The sequence below is a fragment of the Chiloscyllium punctatum genome, chromosome 47 (genome assembly GCF_047496795.1).
Source record: "Chiloscyllium punctatum isolate Juve2018m chromosome 47, sChiPun1.3, whole genome shotgun sequence".
NCBI classification, from domain to species: domain Eukaryota; kingdom Metazoa; phylum Chordata; class Chondrichthyes; order Orectolobiformes; family Hemiscylliidae; genus Chiloscyllium; species Chiloscyllium punctatum.
This window is the reverse complement of record NC_092785.1, coordinates 30,353,834-30,374,407: the sequence shown is the minus strand read 5'-3', so window position 1 is coordinate 30,374,407 and position 20,574 is coordinate 30,353,834. Positions and strand designations below refer to the sequence as shown.

General features: G+C 55.3%; 1 protein-coding gene across 2 annotated transcripts; it reads right to left on the bottom strand.

Moving 5' to 3' along the window:
* Nucleotides 1-238: 238 nt before the first annotated feature.
* LOC140468463 (uncharacterized) lies at nt 239-12,522 on the bottom strand. 2 transcript variants are annotated; one of them, XM_072564552.1, is made up of 3 exons: nt 12,336-12,522; nt 7,865-8,017; nt 239-3,551 (listed from the first exon to the last, which is right to left on the bottom strand). In XM_072564552.1, exons 2-3 carry the CDS (start codon nt 7,989-7,991, stop codon nt 253-255), a joined length of 3,426 nt encoding a protein of 1,141 aa, XP_072420653.1. In that variant the 5' UTR covers nt 7,992-8,017; nt 12,336-12,522; the 3' UTR covers nt 239-252. The 2 variants fall into 2 exon arrangements, with proteins under 2 accessions (XP_072420653.1, XP_072420654.1); XM_072564553.1 differs by lacking the exons at nt 7,865-8,017; nt 12,336-12,522 and adding an exon at nt 6,525-6,587.
* Between the last annotated feature and the right edge of the window lie 8,052 nt (nt 12,523-20,574).

Sequence of the window (20,574 nt, the reverse complement as noted above, 5' to 3'; positions counted from 1 at the left end):
CAGACAGAAAGACACACACAGATAGACAGAGACACACACTCTCACAGACAGACACATTCAGACAGTCAGAGACACACACACACAGACAGACGCACTCAGACACATACAGAAATACACACACAGTCAGACACACAGACAGAGGCACACACACACAGACACGCACACACACTGACCCTCACACATAGACACACATATCTGCAAAGCGGGACGGACATTTCAAGAGGAAATGGTTCTTTATTGTTCTGTACAACATCACCCGACAACATCAATCTCGGTACAGTCCCGAGGAGGGGAGGGTGGAGGGGAGGCTTCAGGCCTTACTGTAACTAGGGGCAATGACCCAGCCTTTCTGCTATCACCAACGTCCAACACTTCATCCTCTGACGAAGGGGAAGATACCGTGGGATCTTCAACCATCCGATGCTGACCTGCAAACTGCCTCTGGGTACTTTCCCATGGGCCAGCTGAGACACTGACACCACCCTGAGCCCTGGCACAAAGCCGTGCGAAACCCCATTCACCGGTGGAGGGGCTGGCACCACCTTGATCAGTGATCTGCGGCAGTGCTAGGCCACACTGATCTGGTCGGTCGAGGACTCCCTGGACACCGGTCTCCCAAGGGAACATGGTGGCCCTGGTGGGACCCCTCTGTTCTGGCACATAGGGGGCGTTACAAACTGGGCCACGTTCGCCCGGGCCTAGTACATCATCCCGTACCAATCCTCCCAATGTCTGGTGAACTACCATTCTCTGGTCAAATTCCCACTTCTGGTAAATGCGTACTTCTCTGGGCCTCTGGCATACTCCCAGGCCTAGGCCTCCAGTGCCCTGGCCAACTCCCAGGCCTAGGCCTCCAGTGCCCTGGTCATCTCCCAGGCCTAGGCCTCCAGTGCCCTGGCCAACTCCCAGGCCTAGGCCTCCAGTGCCCTGGCCAACTCCCAGGCCTAGGCCTCCAGTGCCCTGGCCAACTCCCAGGCCTAGGCCTCCTGTGCCCTGGCCAACTCCCAGGCCTAGACCTCCAGTGATCTGGTCAAGTCCCAGGTCGAGGCCTCCAGTGCCCTGGCCAACTTCCAGGCCTAGGCCTCTAGCGCCCTGGCCAACTCCCAGGCTGAGACCTCCAGTGCCCTGGTCATCTCCCAGGCCTAGGCCTCCAGTGCCCTGGCCAACTCCCAGGCCTAGGCCTCCAGTGCCCTGGCCAACTCCCAGGTCGAGGCCTCCAGTGCCCTGGCCAACTTCCAGGCCTAGGCCTCTAGCGCCCTGGCCAACTCCCAGGCTGAGACCTCCAGTGCCCTGGCCAACTCCCAGGCCTAGGCCTCCACTACCCTGGTCTACCCCCAGGCCTAGACCTCCAGTGCCCTCACTTACTCCCAGGCCAAGGCCTCCAGGGCCCTGGTCATCTCCCAGGCCTAGGCCTCCAGTGCCCTGGTCATCTCCCAGGCCTAGGCCTCCAGTGCCCTGGTCATCTCCCAGGCCTAGGCCTCCAGTGCCCTGGTCATCTCCCAGGCCTAGGCCTCCAGTGACCTGGTCTACTCCCAGGCCTAGGCCTCCAGTGCCCTGGTCATCTCCCAGGCCTAGGCCTCCAGTGCCCTGGTCATCTCCCAGGCCTAGGCCTCCACTGCCCTGGTCTACTCCCAGGCCAAGGCCTCCACTGCCCTGGTCTACCCCCAGGCCTAGACCTCCAGTGCCCTCACTTACCCCCAGGCCTAGACCTCCAGTGACCTCTCTTACTCCCAGGCCTAGGCCTCCAATGCCCTGGTCATCTCCCAGGCCTAGGCCTCCAGTGCCCTGGTCATCTCCCAGGCCTAGGCCTCCAATGCCCTGGTCATCTCCCCAGACTAGGCCTCCAGTGCCTTGTTCACCCCCCAGGCCGTCCGGCCTACGGTCACCCCCCAGGCCCTCAGGCCTATGGTCATTTTTCTCCAAGCCAGTCGGGGGATGTGTAAGATTGATTGATGCTTTCCTTCTCCCTGCCCTCCGGCTCACCCCCGCCCCTTTCCCTCGCCCCCGATTCCCTGTGTGAGGCTGCAGGCCTGTCACCTGCCATTCCGGCACAGGAATGACCACCCACTCCCTGGAGTGGCTCACTTTCTGCAGCTTGACCTTGGTGATGCCCTTCGGCCTTTCCGGGCCGGCGCCCTGACCGCTCAACCTCTTCCCCAGTCGGGCAGCAACGCCCGCCCCCTCCCGGTCCGCGCCGTTGTCCCCGGCGAGAGGGGGAGGCCCCTGCTCTGAGACGGCCCCGGAGCCCCACCCAGAGCTCTCCGCTCTGCAGGGGGGTGGGCCGCTGACTGCTGGGCATGTCTGCTGGGCTTCTTTCCTGGGCAGTGCTGGGCACCCCTCCCCTGGGGCGAGGCTCCAGCCGGCCTGTTCTGAGAGCCCGGCCGGTGCACAGCTGGGAACAGGCTCCCTGAATGACCGGAGGGCCCCCTCTCGGCCTGGCCACGCTGCCGTGACTTCCGTCGGCTCCGGGCTGCCCGGTTCAGAGGGGTTGTCCCTGCCGGGGTGGGCGACGGGGGGCGGGGGAGTGGGGGGTTGGTCGGTGACCGGCACCGCTGGAGGGGCGGGGTCACCAGTGGGCCGCCCCTTCCTCCGCCTCCACTGTCGCCGGGGGAAGGGAGACTCCCCGGCGACGGAGACTTCCTCAGCTGACTGGGCAGACACAGGGCGGACCACCCTCATCCTCCTCCAGCTGGTGACCAGCGTCGAGGGGGGCGTCTCTGCTGGGGTGTACGCCCTCTTGCCCCTCGGCCTTGGTGGAGGAGAAGAGGAGGAGGTGGTGACGGAGGTGGCCTTGGGTTTGGAATTGTTCTCGGACACACGGGCGTTCCCACCGGGCGCCTGCGCAGACACCACTGGGGCCTTGGGTTTGGAATTGTTCTCGGACACACGGGCGTTCCCACCGGGCACCTGCGCGGATACCACTGGGGCCTTGTGTTTGGTATCAGTCTCGGACACACGGGCGTTCCCACCAGGCACCTGCGCGGATACCACTGGGGCCTTGTGTTTGGTATCAGTCTCGGACACACGGGCGTTCCCACTGGGCACCTGCGCGGATACCACTGGGGCCTTGGGTTTGGAATTGTTCTCGGACACACGGGCGTTCCCACCGGGCGCCTGCGCAGACACCACTGGGGCCTTGGGTTTGGAATTGTTCTCGGACACACGGGCGTTCCCACCGGGCACCTGCATGGACACCACTGGGGCCTCAGATTTGGTATCAGTCTCAGAGCCGCGGGCGTTCCCGTCCACGGGGGCACGGGGCGAGCTGTCTCCCTGGTGGGCGGGGGAGCCCGGGGGTGTCCCCCTCCCCCCGGAGAGCCCGAGGACACCGAGCCCGCGTGCTGCCCGCAGGAAGGCCTCGGCTGTCTCGTCTCGGGGCAGCTGGATCTGTGCCGTGTACATGAACCGCAGCAAGGCCCTCAGTGTGTCTGCCCTCAGCCCCGGCAGCTCCATGGTCACCTTCTCGGGGTGGGCGTCACGCACGGAGAATCGCTGGAGGAAGAAGGGGCTGAAAGCAGCCAGCACGCAGCGGTGCACCGGGATCCCCTCGCCTGACAAAGAACAGAGATGGGAGAGAAAAATAAATAAGGAGAGGGGTGGATAAAATACACCAACACACAGCCTTGGACATGGCACGGGAAGTGTGCATGCCCATAAACAACCACACTTCACCGAATCGGCCGTACCTCACCAACAAAGAGCAGGACTTAGACACTTAATGGTAAGGTCCTGGGGAGTGTTGCTGAACAAAGAGACCTTGGAGTGCAGGTTCATAGCTCCTTGAAAGTGGAGTCACAGGTCGATAGGATAGTGAAGGCAGTGTTTGGTATGCTTTCTTTATTGGTCAGAGTATTGAGTACAGGAGTTGGGAGGTCATGTTGTGGACGTACAGGACATTGGTTAGGCCAATGCTGGAATATTGTGTGCAATTCTGGTCTCCTTCCTATCGGAAAGATGCTGTGAAACTTGAAAGGGTTCCGAAAAGATTTACAAGGATGTTGCCAGGGTTGGAGGGTTTGAGCTACAGGGAGAGGCTGAACAGGCTGGGGCTGTTTTCCCTGGAGCATCGGAGGCTGAGGGGTGACCTTATAGAGGTTTATAAAATCATGAGGGATATGGATAGGATAAATAGACAAAGTCTTTTCCCTGGGGTCGGGGAGTCCAGAACGAGAGGGGCATAGGTTTAGGGTGAGAGGGGAAAGATATAAAAGAGACCGAAGGGGCAACTTTTTCACCCAGAGGGTGGTACGTGTATGGAATGAGCTGCCAGAGGATGTGGTGGAGGCTGGTACAATGACAACATTTAAGAGGAATTTGGATGGGGACATGGATAGGAAGGGTTTGGGGGGATATGGGCCGGGTGCTGGCAGGTGGGACTAGATTGGGTTGGGATATCTGGGTCAGCATGGACGGGTTGGGCCGAAGGGTCTGTTTCCATTTGTTTCTCAGACTCTAAAAGGAAAGAAGCACAGCCTCGGCACACTCCGGGGACAACTGCAGCAACTCTTTCACCTGTCAATGAGGAGCAGGCTGTTTGACCCATCCAATCTCCTCCCCACCATCATGGCTGATCCCACTGTGACCGCGAATCGACGTCACCCCCCCCCCCCCCATCCCTTGCTTAACTGCGTCTGCCCTGAATACAACCTCTTCCGAGGGACTCTGCTCAGGAAGGGAGGGTCTCCAAGACACAACATTTCCAAAGAAAGTAAGGTTTTGGATGGGCAGTTCCTGATTTGTAAACAGTTCTCCCCTCTGTCCTGGATTCTCCCATCATGGGGCCCAACCTCTCCAAATCCACCCAGAATCTAATCGGTTTCAAACTAAGTTGCCTCTTAATCCCTGAACACCACGCCCGCCCGATCCTTCCTCGGAAAACAGCCTTCTCATTCGGAACAATGGGACAAAGGGTCCGTTTCCGCGCTGTACGACTGTTGTCTTAATCTGGTAAACCGGGGTGAGGATGGGCCCGTGGAATTCAGGGTTACCCAGCACTCGATTATCCAGACAAAACACTGCCAGCCCGTGCGGTTCAGATAATCGAGGGGATTACATAATATGGGGAAAAGGGGAACTGGCTATTGAGCTGGATGATCAGCAGTGTTCAAAAGTGAACGGAGGGATAAATGTCCTATTTCTGCTTTTATTCTCGATCTTTAAGCCTCCAGTAAAGCATTCACATCCTTTCTTATGTAGCTTGCTGGTCTAAGGGTTTGATTCTCACCGAGGGCTTTGCACAAGCGAGAGGTCTTGGATCAAAATCCTGGATGAGCCCTGATTTCGCGGGGGGGGGGGGGGGGTAGTGGGCGCGGTGACTCAATGGTTAGCGCTGCTGTCTCACGGACCCGGGTTCGATCCCAGCCTCGGGGGATGAATGTCTGGGTGGAGTGGGCACATTCTCCCCGGGTCTGCGTGGGTTTCCTCCGGGTGCTCCGGTTTCCTCCCGCAGTCCAAAGGTGTGTAGGTTAGGGTGGATTGGCCGTGCTAAATTGTCCCACAGTGTTCAGGGGTGTGTAGGTTAGGGTGGATTGGCCGTGCTAAATTGTCCCACAGTGTTCAGGGGTGTGTAGGTTAGGGTGGATTGGCCGTGCTAAATTGTCCCACAGTGTTCAGGGGTGTGTAGGTTAGGGTGGATTGGCCGTGCTAAATTGTCCCATAGTGTTCAGGGATGTGTAGGCTAGGGTGGATCAGCCATGGGATGTTACAGGGATAAGGCTGGGAGCTGGGACTGGGTCTGGGTGGGATACATTTTGGAGGGGCAGTGTGGACTGGGTTGGCTGAATGGCCTGTATCCCCATTGTCGAGATTCAATGATATGATTCTGAATAGGAACAGAGAACATTCCAGTGCAGTAACAGGCCCTTCGGCCCTCCAAGCCTGTGCTGATCCAGAACCTCTATGAAAACCCCCTGTTTTCCGAGGATCGGTATCCCTCTGCTCCCTAACCATTCATGGACCTGTCTAGATGATGCTATCCCTCCCACCTCGACCATCTCCCCTGGCAATGTATTCAAGGCCCCCACCATCCCTCTGCCTGAAGAACTTCCTACATATATCTCCCTTAAACTATTCCCCTCTCACCTTGAACTCGGGACCCCCTAGTAATTGGGTCCCCCACTGTGGGAGAAAGTTTCTTGCTCTCCACCCTGTCTACACCTCTCATGGTTTTGTAACCTGAATCAGGTCCTCCCTCAACCTCTGTCTTTCCAATGAAAATAATCCTAATCTACTCAACCTCTCCTCATAGCTCGTGCCCTCCGTACCAGGCCACATCCTGGTGAACCTCCTCTGCACCCTCTCCGAAAAATCCACATCCTTTCGGTGATGCAATGACCAGAACTGTACGCAATATTCCAAATGTGGTTGAATCAAAGTCCTGCACAACTGCACACAGTATTACAGACATGATCCCACCTGGAAAACTGAAACATAACCTCCCATAACTTCTGTATTCCTTCCCCCTCATGATAAGTGACAACATTCGGTTAGTTTTCCTGATTACTTGCTGTACCTGCCACACCAACCTTTTGTGATTGATGCACCGGGATACCAAGCTGCCGCTGCATCTCAGAGCTCTGCAATCTCTCACCATGTAGAAAAGTGTGCGTTCTTATTTTTTCTTCCAAAGTGGACAATTTCCCAACTTCCCACCCCATGCTCGCTGTGTGCCACGTCTTTGCCCGGTACGTTTATCTCTTCGTAACCGCCTCGCTGCAAGCACACGGTGGTTTAAGAAAACTTTGCACCGACAGAAGCCTTTAGACTTTGACATCTGCTTGTGTTTTAATGGTTTCCTTACCTCAGAGATACAGAATTGAAAAGTGGGCAGGTTTTGCTAACCACAATTGAGAGGGCCACAGGCAATTCTGCTTTGATAAAGGACACCCAGAGAGGGTGTAAGAGAAGATTTACAGAGATGATGCGTGGAACACAGGGCGATAAATATCAGGAAATGATTGAGTGGCTCTCTGGAAAACCGAAAGCTGAGAGTAGTTTTTACAACAGGTTTTCTAACCATCACAATGAAATCCAACAAGGATGGTCAGGAGAGGAGCTCTCACACAGAGACTTGTGGAGAAGATTAGATTAGATTCCCGACAGTGTGGAAACAGGCCCTTCGGCACAACAAATCCACATTGACCCTCCGAAGAGTACCCCACTAAGACCCATTTCCCTCTGACTAATGCACCTAACACTATGGGACAATTTAGCACGGCCAATCCACCCTAACCTACACATCCAACAGAGAAGAGAAGAGAGAGAGAGAAGAGAAGAGAGAGAGAAGAAAAGAGAGAGAGATGAAAAGAGAGAGAAGAAGAGAAGAGAGAGAGAAGAAAAACAGAGAGAAGAGGAGAGAGAAGAGAAAACAGAGTGAAGAGGAGAGAGAGAGAGGAGAGACAGAGAAGAGACAGAGAAGAGACGAGAGAGCGGAACGAAAAAAGGAAGGAAGGAATAAAGGAAGGAATGAAGAAGAGAGAGCAAGAGAAGAGAGAAAGGAGAGAGAGAGAGAGAAAGAAAGAGAAATAGAAAGAGAGATAAAAGGAGGAGCAAGAGAGAGAGAGATGTGCATGTGTGAGAGAGAGAGAGAGAGAGAGAGAGAGAGCCCATGTGAGAGAGAGAGACAGACAGACAGACAGACAGAGCGAGAGAGAAAAAAAGAGGAGGGGGAGAGAGAGAAAGAGAGAGAGAGCGAGAGAGAGATCATGCGTGCGAGAGGGAGCTCACGAGAGAGAGAGAGAGAGAGAGAAAGAGGAAGAAACGAAAGATAAAGAGAGAAAGAAAGAGAAAGAGAAATACAGAGAGGGGTGATTGATGAGGGCAAGGTGTTGGCACTGAGTTGAGGTGGTTATAGACCCAGTCTTACCTTCTACATACAAGATGGCATCACAGAACAGTTCCTGCTGCTGCTGCCTGTGCAGGTTCTCAAACGCTGCCTTGTGAACAGAGGGCCTGGTGCTGAGGAGCTTGGAACTTGAGGTTGAACCCTCCATCTTCAGCTCAATCTCATCACAGCGACCTGTAGGGACGGCAAGAGGAAAGAAAGTTGTACCGCATCTGAAATGTTGCTGCCTCCTGTACCGCAATGAGTTCGTTTGGGCACAACCGAACGACAAAGGGAGGCCATTTTGTCCTCTGAGTCTGCCATTTTAAAGACCCTTTTCCTGCCACCCCCACACCCCTCTCCCCCGCAGGCAAGCAGTGACCAGTGGGGTACCACAGGGATCAGAGCAAAGACCCCAGTAATCCACAATTCGGATCAGGGAACTCAACGTAATATCTTCACATGATACAAGGCAGGTTGGGAAGGTGAATCATAAAATCCCTACAGTGTGGAAACAGGCCCTTTGGCCCCACAAGTCCACACCGACCCTCCGAAGAGGACTTCACCCAAATTCTTTCCCCATTACACTACATTCACTCCTGAATCTCATAGAAACCTATAAAATTCCAATAGGACTAGACAGGGGAAACACAGGAAGGAATCTCATCGAAACCTATAAAATTCCAACAGGACTAGACAAGGGAAACACGGGAAGGAATCGCATAGAAACCTATAAAATTCCAACAGGACCAGACGGGGAAACACGGGAAGGAATCTCATAGAAACCTATAAAATTCCCACAAGACTAGACAGGGGAAACACGGGAAGGAATCGCATAGACACCTATAAAATTCCAACAGGACTAGACAGGGGAAACACAGGAAGGAATCGCATAGAAACCTATAAAATTCCAACAGGACTAGACAGGGGAAACACGGGAAGGAATCGCATAGACACCTATAAAATTCCAACAGGACTAGACAGGGGAAACACAGGAAGGAATCGCATAGAAACCTATAAAATTCCAACAGGACTAGACAGGGGAAACACGTGAAGGAATCGCATAGACACCTATAAAATTCCAACAGGACTAGACAGGGGAAACAGAGGAAGGAATCTCATAGAAACCTATAAAATTCCAACAGGACTAGACAGGGGAAACGCGGGAAGGAATCTCATAGAAACCTATAAAATTCCAACAGGACCAGACGGGGAAACACAGGAAGGAATCTCATAGAAACCTATAAAATTCCCACAAGACTAGACAGGGGAAACACGGGAAGGAATCGCATAGACACCTATAAAATTCTGACAGGACTAGACAGGGGAAACACAGGAAGGAATCTCATAGAAACCTATAAAATTCCAACAGGACCAGATGGGGAAACACAGGAAGGAATCGCATAGAAACCTATAAAATTCCAACAGGACTAGACAGGAGAAACACGGGAAGGAATCTCACAGACACCTATAAAATTCCAACAGGGAAACACCGGAAGGAATCGCATAGAAACCTATAAACTTCTGACAGGACAAGGCAGGGGAAACGATGGAAGGAATCACATAGAAACCTATAAAATTCCGACAGGAATAGACAGGGGAAACACAAGAAGGAATCGCATAGAAACCTATAAAATTCCGACAGGAATAGACAGGGGAAACACAAGAAGGAATCGCATAGAAACCTATAAAATTCCGACGGGATAGACAGGGGAAACGCAGGAAGGAATCACATAGAAACCTATAAAATTCCGACAGGACTAGAGAGGGGAAACACGGGAAGGAATCTCATAGAAACCTATAAAATTCCGACAGGATTAGACAGGGGAAACGCAGGAAGGAATCTCATAAAAACCTATAAAATTCCGACAGGACTAGACAGGGGAAACACAAGAAGGAATCGCATAGAAACCTATAAAATTCCAACAGGACTAGACAGAGGAAACGCGGGAAGGAATCGCATAGAAACCTATAAAATTCCAACAGGACCAGATGGGGAAACGCGGGAAGGAATCTCATAGAAACCTATAAAATACCGACAGGACCAGACACGGGAAACACAAGAAAGAATCACATAGAAACCTATAAAATTCGGACAGGGCTAGACAGGGGAAACACGGGAAGGAATCTCATAGAAACCTATAAAATTCCAACAGGGCCAGATGGGGAAACACAGGAAGGAATCTCATAGAAACCTATAAAATTCGGACAGGGCTAGTTCAGGGAAACGTGGGAAGGAATCACATAGAAACCTATAAAATTGCGATGGGACTATACAGGGAAAACACAGGAAGGAATCGCATAGAAACCTATAAAATTCCAACAGGACCAGATGGGGAAACGCGGGAAGGAATCTCATAGAAACCTATAAAATACCGACAGGACCAGACACGGGAAACACAAGAAAGAATCACATAGAAACCTATAAAATTCCAACAGGACTAGACAGGGGAAACACGGGAAGGAATCTCATAGAAACCTATAAAATTCCAACAGGACCAGACAGGGGAAACACGGGAAGGAATATCATAGAAACCTATAAAATTCCAACAGCACCAGATGGGGAAACACAGGAAGGAATCGCATAGAAACCTATAAAATTCCAACAGGACCAGATGGGGAAACATGGGAAGGAATCTCATAGAAACCTATAAAATTCGGACAGGGCTAGTTCAGGGAAACGTGGGAAGGAATCACATAGAAATCTATAAAATTCCAACAGGACTAGACAGGGGAAACACGGGAAGGAATCTCATAGAAACCTATAAAATTTCAACAGGACTAGACAGGGGAAACACGGGAAGGAATCTCATAGAAACCTATAAAATTTCAACAGGATTAGACAGGGGAAACGCAGGAAGGAATCTCATAGAAACCTATAAAATTTCAACAGGATTAGACAGGGGAAACACAAGAAGGAATCTCATAGAAACCTATAAAATTCCAACAGGAATAGACAGGGGAAACGCAGGAAGGAATCTCATAGAAACCTATAAAATACCGACAGGACCAGACACGGGAAACACAAGAAAGAATCACATAGAAACCTATAAAATTCCTACAGGACCAGATGGGGAAACACGGGAAGGAATCTCATAGAAACCTATAAAATTCGGACAGGGCTAGTTCAGGGAAACGTGGGAAGGAATCACATAGAAACCTATAAAATTGCGATGGGACTATACAGGGAAAACACAGGAAGGAATCGCATAGAAACCTATAAAATTCCAACAGGACCAGATGGGGAAACGCGGGAAGGAATCTCATAGAAACCTATAAAATACCGACAGGACCAGACACGGGAAACACAAGAAAGAATCTCATAGACACCTATAAAATTCCAACAGGACCAGATGGGGAAACACAGGAAGGAATCACATAGAAACCTATAAAATTCCAACAGGACTAGACAGGGGAAACACGGGAAGGAATCTCATAGAAACCTATATAATTCGGACAGGGCTAGTTCAGGGAAACGTGGGAAAGAATCACATAGAAATCTATAAAATTCCGACAGGACTAGACAGGGGAAACACGGGAAGGAATCTCATAGAAACCTATAAAATTCCAACAGGACTAGACAAGGGAAACGCAGGAAGGAATCTCATAGAAACCTATAAAATTCCCACAGGACTAGACAAGGGAAACGCGGGAAGGAATCTCATAGAAACCTATAAAATTCCCACAGGACTAGACAAGGGAAACGCAGGAAGGAATCTCATAGAAACCTATAAGATTCCCACAGGACTAGACAAGGGAAACGCGGGAAGGAATCTCACAGAAACCTATAAGATTCCAACAGCACCAAGCAGGAACTGATGCAGGATGTTCCTGGTGAATGAGGAGCGCAGAACTTGAGATCACAAACTGGGGATACAGGGTAGGAGTGAGATGAGGGAAATGTCTTCACCCAAAGCGCAGGGGAGCTCCCTGCAACAGAAAGCAGTAAAGAACAAGGCACTTCAAGAAGTCGGATAGAGCATTTGGGGCCAAAGTGATGGAAGGATATGGAGGAACATGCGGGAACTTGCAATTGAGTTGGATAATAGCTGTAAACACAATGAAGATCAGACTGGCCAACCCCAGCTCCTATTTTCTATGCTTTTACGTCTCTCCGCGCAATCTCGCTGAATCACAAAATTCGCTCGCTCCCTTCTCCAGCGTTAAAGGGACCAGGCTAGCTGAAGGCACTGACCCCATCAGCGGGCAACTGAACCGATGGAAATCGGAGATCAGGGTGGGGTCACAGGGGCTGGAGAGACCTGGAGAGGGGGTGGGGGTGTTGCTGCAGGGGGCTAAGAATTTAAAAATTGCGTTGTTAGCTGGGCTGGGGGGGTTTCAGGAAGGGCAGGAGGAGGAGGAGGTGGTGGTGGTAAGTGAGGAGACAGGGCGAGCAACTAATTTGGAGCAGCCCAGTCTTATTCTGACCCCACCCTCTCACGCAGTAACGTGAACTTTAGACTTCGTGGCTTCATGAGTTACGATAATCGTCGACTAATTTATTGCCACGTACATGGGTTTTAATGTCTGATGTGGCGGATGATGGGGTAATAAAGAGGGAGCGAGATGTCTAAAGCTCAAAGTCCATGACATTACATCCTGAACTCTTGATTAACTGAGCCACTCAGCCCCTTCTCCAGACTGTCCCACAGGAACGTGAAGAGGGCCACTCAGCCCCTTCTCCAGCCTGTCCCACAGGAACGTGAAGAGGGCCACTCAGCCCCTTCTCCAGCCTGTCCCACAGGAACAGGAGGAGGGCCATTCAGCCCCTTCTCCAGCCTGTCCCACAGGAACGTGAAGAGGGCCATTCTGCCCCTTCTCCAGCCTATCCCACAGGAACGTGAAGAGGCCATTCAGCCCCTTCTCCAGCCTGGTACACAGCATTTCTCCCTCCTTCCCAATTTATGCACCACTCCTACAACCTTCAGGTGTTACAATTTTTCAACCTCTGATCAGCCCCATTCCGCATTCCCATCTTCCCTTCGACCCATCCCATCCCATCCTTATTCCACGACCCCTCCTTATTCCCCATATTTCATCTTCTCTTGCCCCCTTTCCTCTTCTCCTCTTCTAAAAGCTCCCTGTGCTTTCCCCTCCTCTCTCCCCTCCCCATCTCCTCCTCTCCATCCACCCTCTACTCATCACCAGCCCCTCTCATCACCCTACTCCTTTGCCCTCTCTTCTCTCCCTCCTTGCCCCTGCTTGCCCATTCATCACATTCCCCGCCTTTGCTCCCAACAACATTCCCATCCCTTACCTCCCCTCACACCCTCACACCATTCCCCCCCACTCCTCCCCTCTCTCGCCCCCTCACACCATTCCCCCCCCACTCCTACCCTCTCTCGCCCCCTCACACCATTCCCCCCCCACTCCTACCCTCTCTCGCCCCCTCACACCATTCCCCCCAACTCCTACCCTCTCTCGCCCCCTCACACCATTCCCCCCCCACTCCTACCCTCTCCCACCCCCTGACACCATTCCCCCCCACTCCTCCCCTCTCTCGCCCCCTCACACCATTCCCCCACCCCTACCCTCCCCTCGCCCCCTGACACCATTTCCCCCCACTCCAACCCTCTCTCACCCCCTCACACCATTCCCCCATCCCAACCCTCTCTCGCCCCCTCACACCATTCCCCCCCACTCCTCCCCTCTCTCGCCCCCCTCACACCATTCCCCCCACTCCTCCCCTCTCTCGCCCCCTCACACCATTCCACCCACTCCTCCCCTCTCTCACCCCCTCACACCATTCCCCCCATCCCAACCCAACCCTCTCTCGCCCCCTCACACCATTCCCCCCCCACTCCTCCCCTCTCTCGCCCCCCTCACACCATTCCCCCCACTCCTCCCCTCTCTCGCCCCCTCACACCATTCCACCCACTCCTCCCCTCTCTCACCCCCTCACACCATTCCCCCCATCCCAACCCAACCCTCTCTCGCCCCCTCACACCATTCCCCCCCAACTCCTACCCTCTCTCGCCCCCTCACACCATTCCCCTCACTCCTACCCTCCATCACCCCCTCACACCATTCCCCCCATCCCAACCCAACCCTCTCTCGCCCCCTCACACCATTCCCCCCACTCCTACCCTCTCTCGCCCCCCTCACACCATTCCCCCCCCACTCCAACCCTCTCTCGCCCCCTTACACCATTCCCCCTGACTCCTACCCTCTTTCGCCCCCTCACACCATTCCCCCCACTCCTACCCTCTCTCGCCCACTCACACCATTCCCCCCCAACTCCTACCCTCTATCGCCCCCTCACACCATTCCCCCCGACTCCTACCCTGTCTCGCCCCCTCACACCATTCCCCCCCAACTCCTACCCTCCATCACCCCCTCACACCATTCCTCCCCACTCCTCCCCTCTCTCGCCCCCTCACATCATTTCCCCCACTCCTCCCCTCTCCCGCCCCCCTCACACCATTCCATCCCACTCCTCCCCTCTCTCTCCCCCTCACATCATTCCCCCCCACTCCTCCCCTCTCTCGCCCCCTCACATCATTTCCCCCACTCCTCCCCTCTCCCGCCTCCTCACACCATTCCCCCCACTCCTACCCTCTCTCTCCCCCTCACATCATTCCCCCCCACTCCTCCCCTCTCTCGCCCCCTCACATCATTTCCCCCACTCCTCCCCTCTCTCGCCTCCTCACACCATTCCCCCCCACTCCTGCCCTCTCTTGCCCCCTCACACCATTCCCCCCACCCCAACCCAACCCTCTCTCGCCCCCTCACACCATTCCTCCCCACTCCTACCCTCCATCGCCCCCTCACACCATTCCCCCCCACTCCTATCCTCTCTTGCCCCCTCACACCATTCCCCCTGACTCCTATACTCTCTTGCCCCCCCACACCATTCCCACTGACTCCTATCCTCTCTCGCCCCCTCACACCATTCCCCCCCACTCCTACCCTCCCCTCACCCCTCACACCATTCCACCCAGTCTCGCCCCCTCACACCATTCCCCCCACTCCTCCCCTCTCTTGCCCCCTCACACCATTCCCCCCCACTCCTACCCTCCCCTCACCCCTCACACCATTCCACCCAACTCCTACCCTTCATCACCCCCTCACACCATTCCTCCCCACTCCTCCCCTCTCTTGCCCCCTCACACCATTCCACCCCACTCTGCCCCTCTCTCACCCCCTCACACCATTCCCCCCCACTCCTACCCTCTCTCGCCCCCTCACACCATTCCCCCCCACTCCTACCCTCCCCTCACCCCTCACACCATTCCACCCAGTCTCGCCCCCTCACACCATTCCCCCCACTCCTCCCCTCTCTTGCCCCCTCACACCATTCCCCCCCACTCCTACCCTCCCCTCACCCCTCACACCATTCCACCCAACTCCTACCCTTCATCACCCCCTCACACCATTCCTCCCCACTCCTCCCCTCTCTTGCCCCCTCACACCATTCCACCCCACTCTGCCCCTCTCTCACCCCCTCACACCATTCCCCCCCACTCCTACCCTCTCTCGCCCCCTCACACCATTCCCCCACAACTCCTACCCTCCATCACCCCCTCACATCATTCCCCCCACTCCTCCCCTCTCTCGCCCCCTCACACCATTGCCCCCCACTCCTCCCCTCTCTCGCCCCCTCACATCATTCCCCCCACTCCTATCCTCTCTCGCCCCCTCACACCATTCCACCCCACTCTGCCCCTCTCTCACCCCCTCACACCATTCCCCCCCACTCCTACCCTCTCTCGCCCCCTCACACCATTCCCCCACAACTCCTACCCTCCATCACCCCCTCACATCATTCCCCCCACTCCTCCCCTCTCTCGCCCCCTCACACCATTGCCCCCCACTCCTCCCCTCTCTCGCCCCCTCACATCATTCCCCCCACTCCTATCCTCTCTCGCCCCCTCACATCATTCCCCCCACTGCTCCCCTCTCTCGCCCCTCACACCATTCCCCCCCACTCCTCCCCTCTCTCACCCCCTCACACCATTCCCCCCCCTACTCCTACCCTCTCTCTCTCCCCCTCACACCATTCCCCCCCACTCCTACCCTCTCTCGCCCCCTCACACCATTCCCCCCACTCCTACCCTCCATCGCCCCCTCACTCCTACCCTCCATCGCCCCCTCACTCCATTCCCCCATCCCAACCCAACCCTCTCTCACCCCCTCACACCATTCCCCCCCAACTCCTACCCTCCATCGCCCCCTCACACCATTCCCCCCCACTCCTCCCCTCTCTCGCCCCCTCACACCATTCCCCCCACCCCTCCCCTCTCTCGCCCCTCACACAATTCCCCCCAACTCCTACCCTCTCTCACCCCCTCACACCATTCCCCCCCACTCTTCCCCTCTCTCGCCCCCTCACATCATTCCCCCCCACTCCTCCCCTCTCTCGCCCCCTCACACCATTCCACCCCACTCCTACCCTCTCTCGCCCCCTCACACCATTCCCCCCACCCGTCCCCTCTCTCGCCCCTCACACCATTCCCCCCAACTCCTACCCTCTCTCACCCCCTCACACCATTCCCCCCCACTCTTTCCCTCTCTCGCCCCCTCACACGATTCCCCCCCACTCTTCCCCTCTCTCGCCCCCTCACACCATTCCCCCCAACTCCTACCCTCTCTCGCCCCCTCACACCATTCCCCCCCACTCCTACCCTCCCCTCACCCCTCACACCATTCCCCCCCACTCCTATCCTCTCTCACCCCCCCAACTCCTACCCTCCATCGCCCCCTCACACCATTCCCCCCCACTCCTCCCCTCTCTCGCCCCCTCACACCATTCCACCCCACTCCTACCCTCTCTCGCCCCTCACACCATCCCCCCCCACTCTGCCCCTCTCTTGCCCCCTCACACCATTCCCCCCCACTCCTCCCCTCTCTCGCCCCCTCACACCATTCCCCGCCAACTCCTACCCTCCATCGCCCCCTCACTCCATTCCCCCCATCCCAACCCAACCCTCTCTCGCCCCCTCACACCATTCCCCCTCACTCCTACCCTCCATCGCCCCCTCACATCATTCCCCCCAACTCCTACCCTCCATCGCCCCCTCACACCATTCCCCCCCAATCCTATCCTCTCTCGCCCCCTCACACCATTCCCCCCAACTCCTACCCTCTCTCGCCCCCTCACACCATTCTCCCCCACTCCTACCCTCCATCGCACCCTCACACCATTCCCCCCAACTCCTACCCTCTCTCGCCCCCTCACACTATTCCCCCCCACTCTTCCCCTCTCTCGCCCCCTCACACCATTCCCCTACCCCTACCCTCCCCTCGCCCCCTGACACCATTTCTCCCCACTCCAACCCTCTCTCACCCCCTCACACCATTCCCCCCCAACTCCTACCCTCCATCGCCCCCTCACACCATTCCACCCCACTCCTCCCCTCTCTCGCCCCCTCACACCATTCCCCCCACTCCTCCCCTCTCTCGCCCCCTCACACCATTCCCCCCAACTCCTCCCCTCTCTTGCACCTCACACCATTCCCCCCCACTCCTCCCCTCTCTCGCCCCCTCACACCATTCCACCCCACTCCTACCCTCTCTCGCCCCCTCACACCATTCCCCCCCACTCCTCCCCTCTCTCGCCCCCTCACACCATTCCTCCCAACTCCTCCCCTCTCTCGCCCCCTCACACCATTCCCCCCCACTCCTCCCCTCTCTCGCCCCCTCACACCATTCCCCCCCACTCCTCCCCTCTCTCGCCCCCTCACTCCATTCCCCCCGACTCCTATCCTCTCTTGCCCCCTTACACCATTCCCCCCGACTCCTATCCTCTCTTGCCCCCTCACACCATTCCCCCCGACTCCTATCCTCTCTCGCCCCCTCACACCATTCCCCCCCACTCCTACCCTCCCCTCACACCATTCCCCTCCACTCTGCCCCTCTCTCGCCCCCTCACACCATTCCCCCCCACTCCTATCCTCTCTCGCCCCCTCACACCATTTCACCCCACTCCTACCCTCTCTCGCCTCCTCACATCATTCCCCCCACTCCTCCCCTCTCTCGCCCCCTCACACCATTCCCCCCCAACTCCTACCCTCTCTCGCCCCCTCACACCATTCCCCCCCACTCCTACCCTCTCTCACCCCCTCACACATTCCCCCCAACTCCTACCGTCTCTTGCCCCTCCCCTTCCACACCTCCTCCTCTTACCCTTGCCCTATTGCCCTCCTTGTCCTCTTCCCAACACTCCCATCTTGCTCTGTCCCCCCTCCCCTACTCTCTCCATACACCCCCAACCTTGCCATCCTTTCCTTTCCTTTCCTTTCCTTCCCTACAACTTGTCCCCTCACTTTGTTCATCCTACCCCTCCCCTTTGAACCCTCCCCTTTGACCCGTGCCACTTGCCGCCTACCCCTCTCTACCCCTCCCCTTTGACCCATGCCTCTTGCCACCTACTCTCTCTACCCCTCCCCTTTGAACCCTCCCCTTTGACTCATGCCTCTTGCTACCTACCCCTCTCTACCCCTCCCCTTTGACCCCTCCCGTTTGACCCGTGCCACGTGCCACTTGCCACCTACCCCTCTCTACCCCTCCCCCCCTTTCTTGCTCGACTCCATTCACAAAACCCTCTTCCCCACCCCCAGCTTCACTCCGGACCAATCACAAGCCGCGAGGTCGGGAGGCAACCCCTGATTGGTTCGCCCTCTCCGTTTTCCCCCCCTCCCCATAGCATCCGCGCCCATCACCCCACACCCCACCAATCGGCGTTGGCCCCTCCCGCCCCCGCACTTCTCTATTGGCCGCGCCTGCCGGGTGGGCGGGGAGCGGTGGGTTCCCCGCTCACCCATTGGCCGGTTCGAACGGCCAACGGCCCGAACGGGCGGTTGCTCACGCGACTCCGCCTGGCGAGCGGGAAAAGTGGGCAAGAGACCAGGAGCCGGCGCGAGCGGGCGGCTGATCACGTGACTCCGCCTGGCGAGCGGGAAAAGTGGCAAGAGACCAGGGGCCGGCGCCATTTTGTGTTGCCTTCAACTACAGGTCAATAGGTCAACCAGAGAAAGAATGGCCAACTCTCCCGATTTGTTATTCTGCTTAGTGCATGCCAAGCCATGTTATTTTGCTCTGACACTTTGAAGCTGAGAAATTTGGGTTGCCAAATCCCCTTGACAGACACCCTGGAAATTGAACACTTAGGGCACCCACTACCATCTGCCCCACCCAGTCAAAGGTGTTACCTCTCCCACCCAATACGCCCAACCCACCAAAAAGGAAGCCCTGCTGGGTTGCCATTGAGGTTTTGGTGACTGGCGGTTACATTGGATTATGCGCCACCCATGGCTTACCAATTCGGCCCCAACAGACCCCATTGGTATCCACCCGCGTTTCCTCACCCAGATCTGCCATTGGCAATCCTAGTCAAGATTAGAGTGGCGCTGGAAAGGCACACTCAGGTCAGGCAGCAACCGAGGAGCAGGAAAATCGACGTTTCTCCTGATGAAGGGCTTTTGCCCGAAACGTCGATTTTCCTGCTCCTCAGATGCTGCCTGACCTGCTGCACTTTTCCAATACCTCTCATCTTGACTCTGATCTCCGGCATCTGTAGTAATCACTTTCGCCTCATTGGTAATCCTACTCTCGGGCTCTTGTGGTGCAATGGTAGTGTCCCTCCCTCTGAATGAGGAGCCTCAGGTTCAAGTGCCAACTTCTCCATCAAGGGGTAATGTCGCTCTGGACACAATCCAACCCTTCACCCCTTTGTCCTTGCACATCTGCTTCATGGTTCTGGTGTTTTGTAGAGTCATACAGCAATGGAAGCGGACCAAATGGTCCAACTTGTCCATGTTGAACCAGGCTTCCTGACCTTAACCAAACCTTTTTGGCTCATTGCTCTCTAAACCTTTCTTATCCATGTATCCATGTCTTAGAATTGTTGTGATTGGACCAGCCTCTATCACCTCCTCTGGCAGCTCGTTCCATACATGAATCACCGTCTGCATGAAATGTTCCACACAGGCATCACCCTCTGCGTGGAACGTTTGTCTCTCTACCCTTGACATTTGCCCTTCTGTATCTGGTGGCACGGTGGCTCAGTGGTTAGCACTAATGAGTCACAGCACCAGGGACCTGGGTTCAATTCCAGCCTTAAACTGTTGCCTGCATGGAGTTTGCATGTTTTCCCGGTGTCAGTGCGGGTTTGCTCCAGTGTCCTCCCACATTTCAAGATTTGGAGATGCCGATGTTGGACTGGGGTGTACAAAGTTAAAAGTCACACAACACCAGGTTATAGTCCAACAGGTTTATTTGGAAGCACACTAGCTTCCTGACAATCACCTGATGAAGGACCGTCGCTCCGAAAGCTAGTGTGCTTCCAACTAAACCTGTTGGACTATAACCTGGTGTTGTGTGATTTTTAACTTCCCACATTTCAAAGATGTGCAGGATAGGCGGATTGGCCATGTTAAATTGTCCCGTAGTGTCCAGGGATGTGAAAGCTGGGTGGACGTTGCCATGGGAAATACAGGGCAGGGCCAGTTGGTCTGGATGGGATGCTGTTCAGAGGGGCAGTGTGGACTCAATGGGCTGAATGGTACTGTAGACATTCTGTGATACCCTAGGGAAAAGACCATATCTATCCCCCCCCCCTCATGATTTATAAATCTCTGGAAGGTCACCTCTCAAGATCTGATGTTCCAAGGGAAAATAGTCCCAGCCTTGCCTTCTAACTCAAACCCTCCAGTCTCGCTAACATCCTTGTTTGTAAATCGTTTCTCTGCCCTTTCCAGTTTAAGAACGCGAAAAGAAAAATCACACAGCACCAGGTTATTTGGAAGCACTAG

Coding starts and splice junctions, on each gene's coding strand:
- LOC140468463 (XM_072564552.1), bottom strand. CDS start 7,991: ATGGAGGGTTCAACCTCAAGTTCCAAGCTCCTCAGCACCAGGCCCTCT. Junction 3,552..7,864: donor TGCCATCTTGTATGTAGAAG/GTAAGACTGGGT, acceptor GTTCTTTGTCAG/GCGAGGGGATCCCGGTGCAC.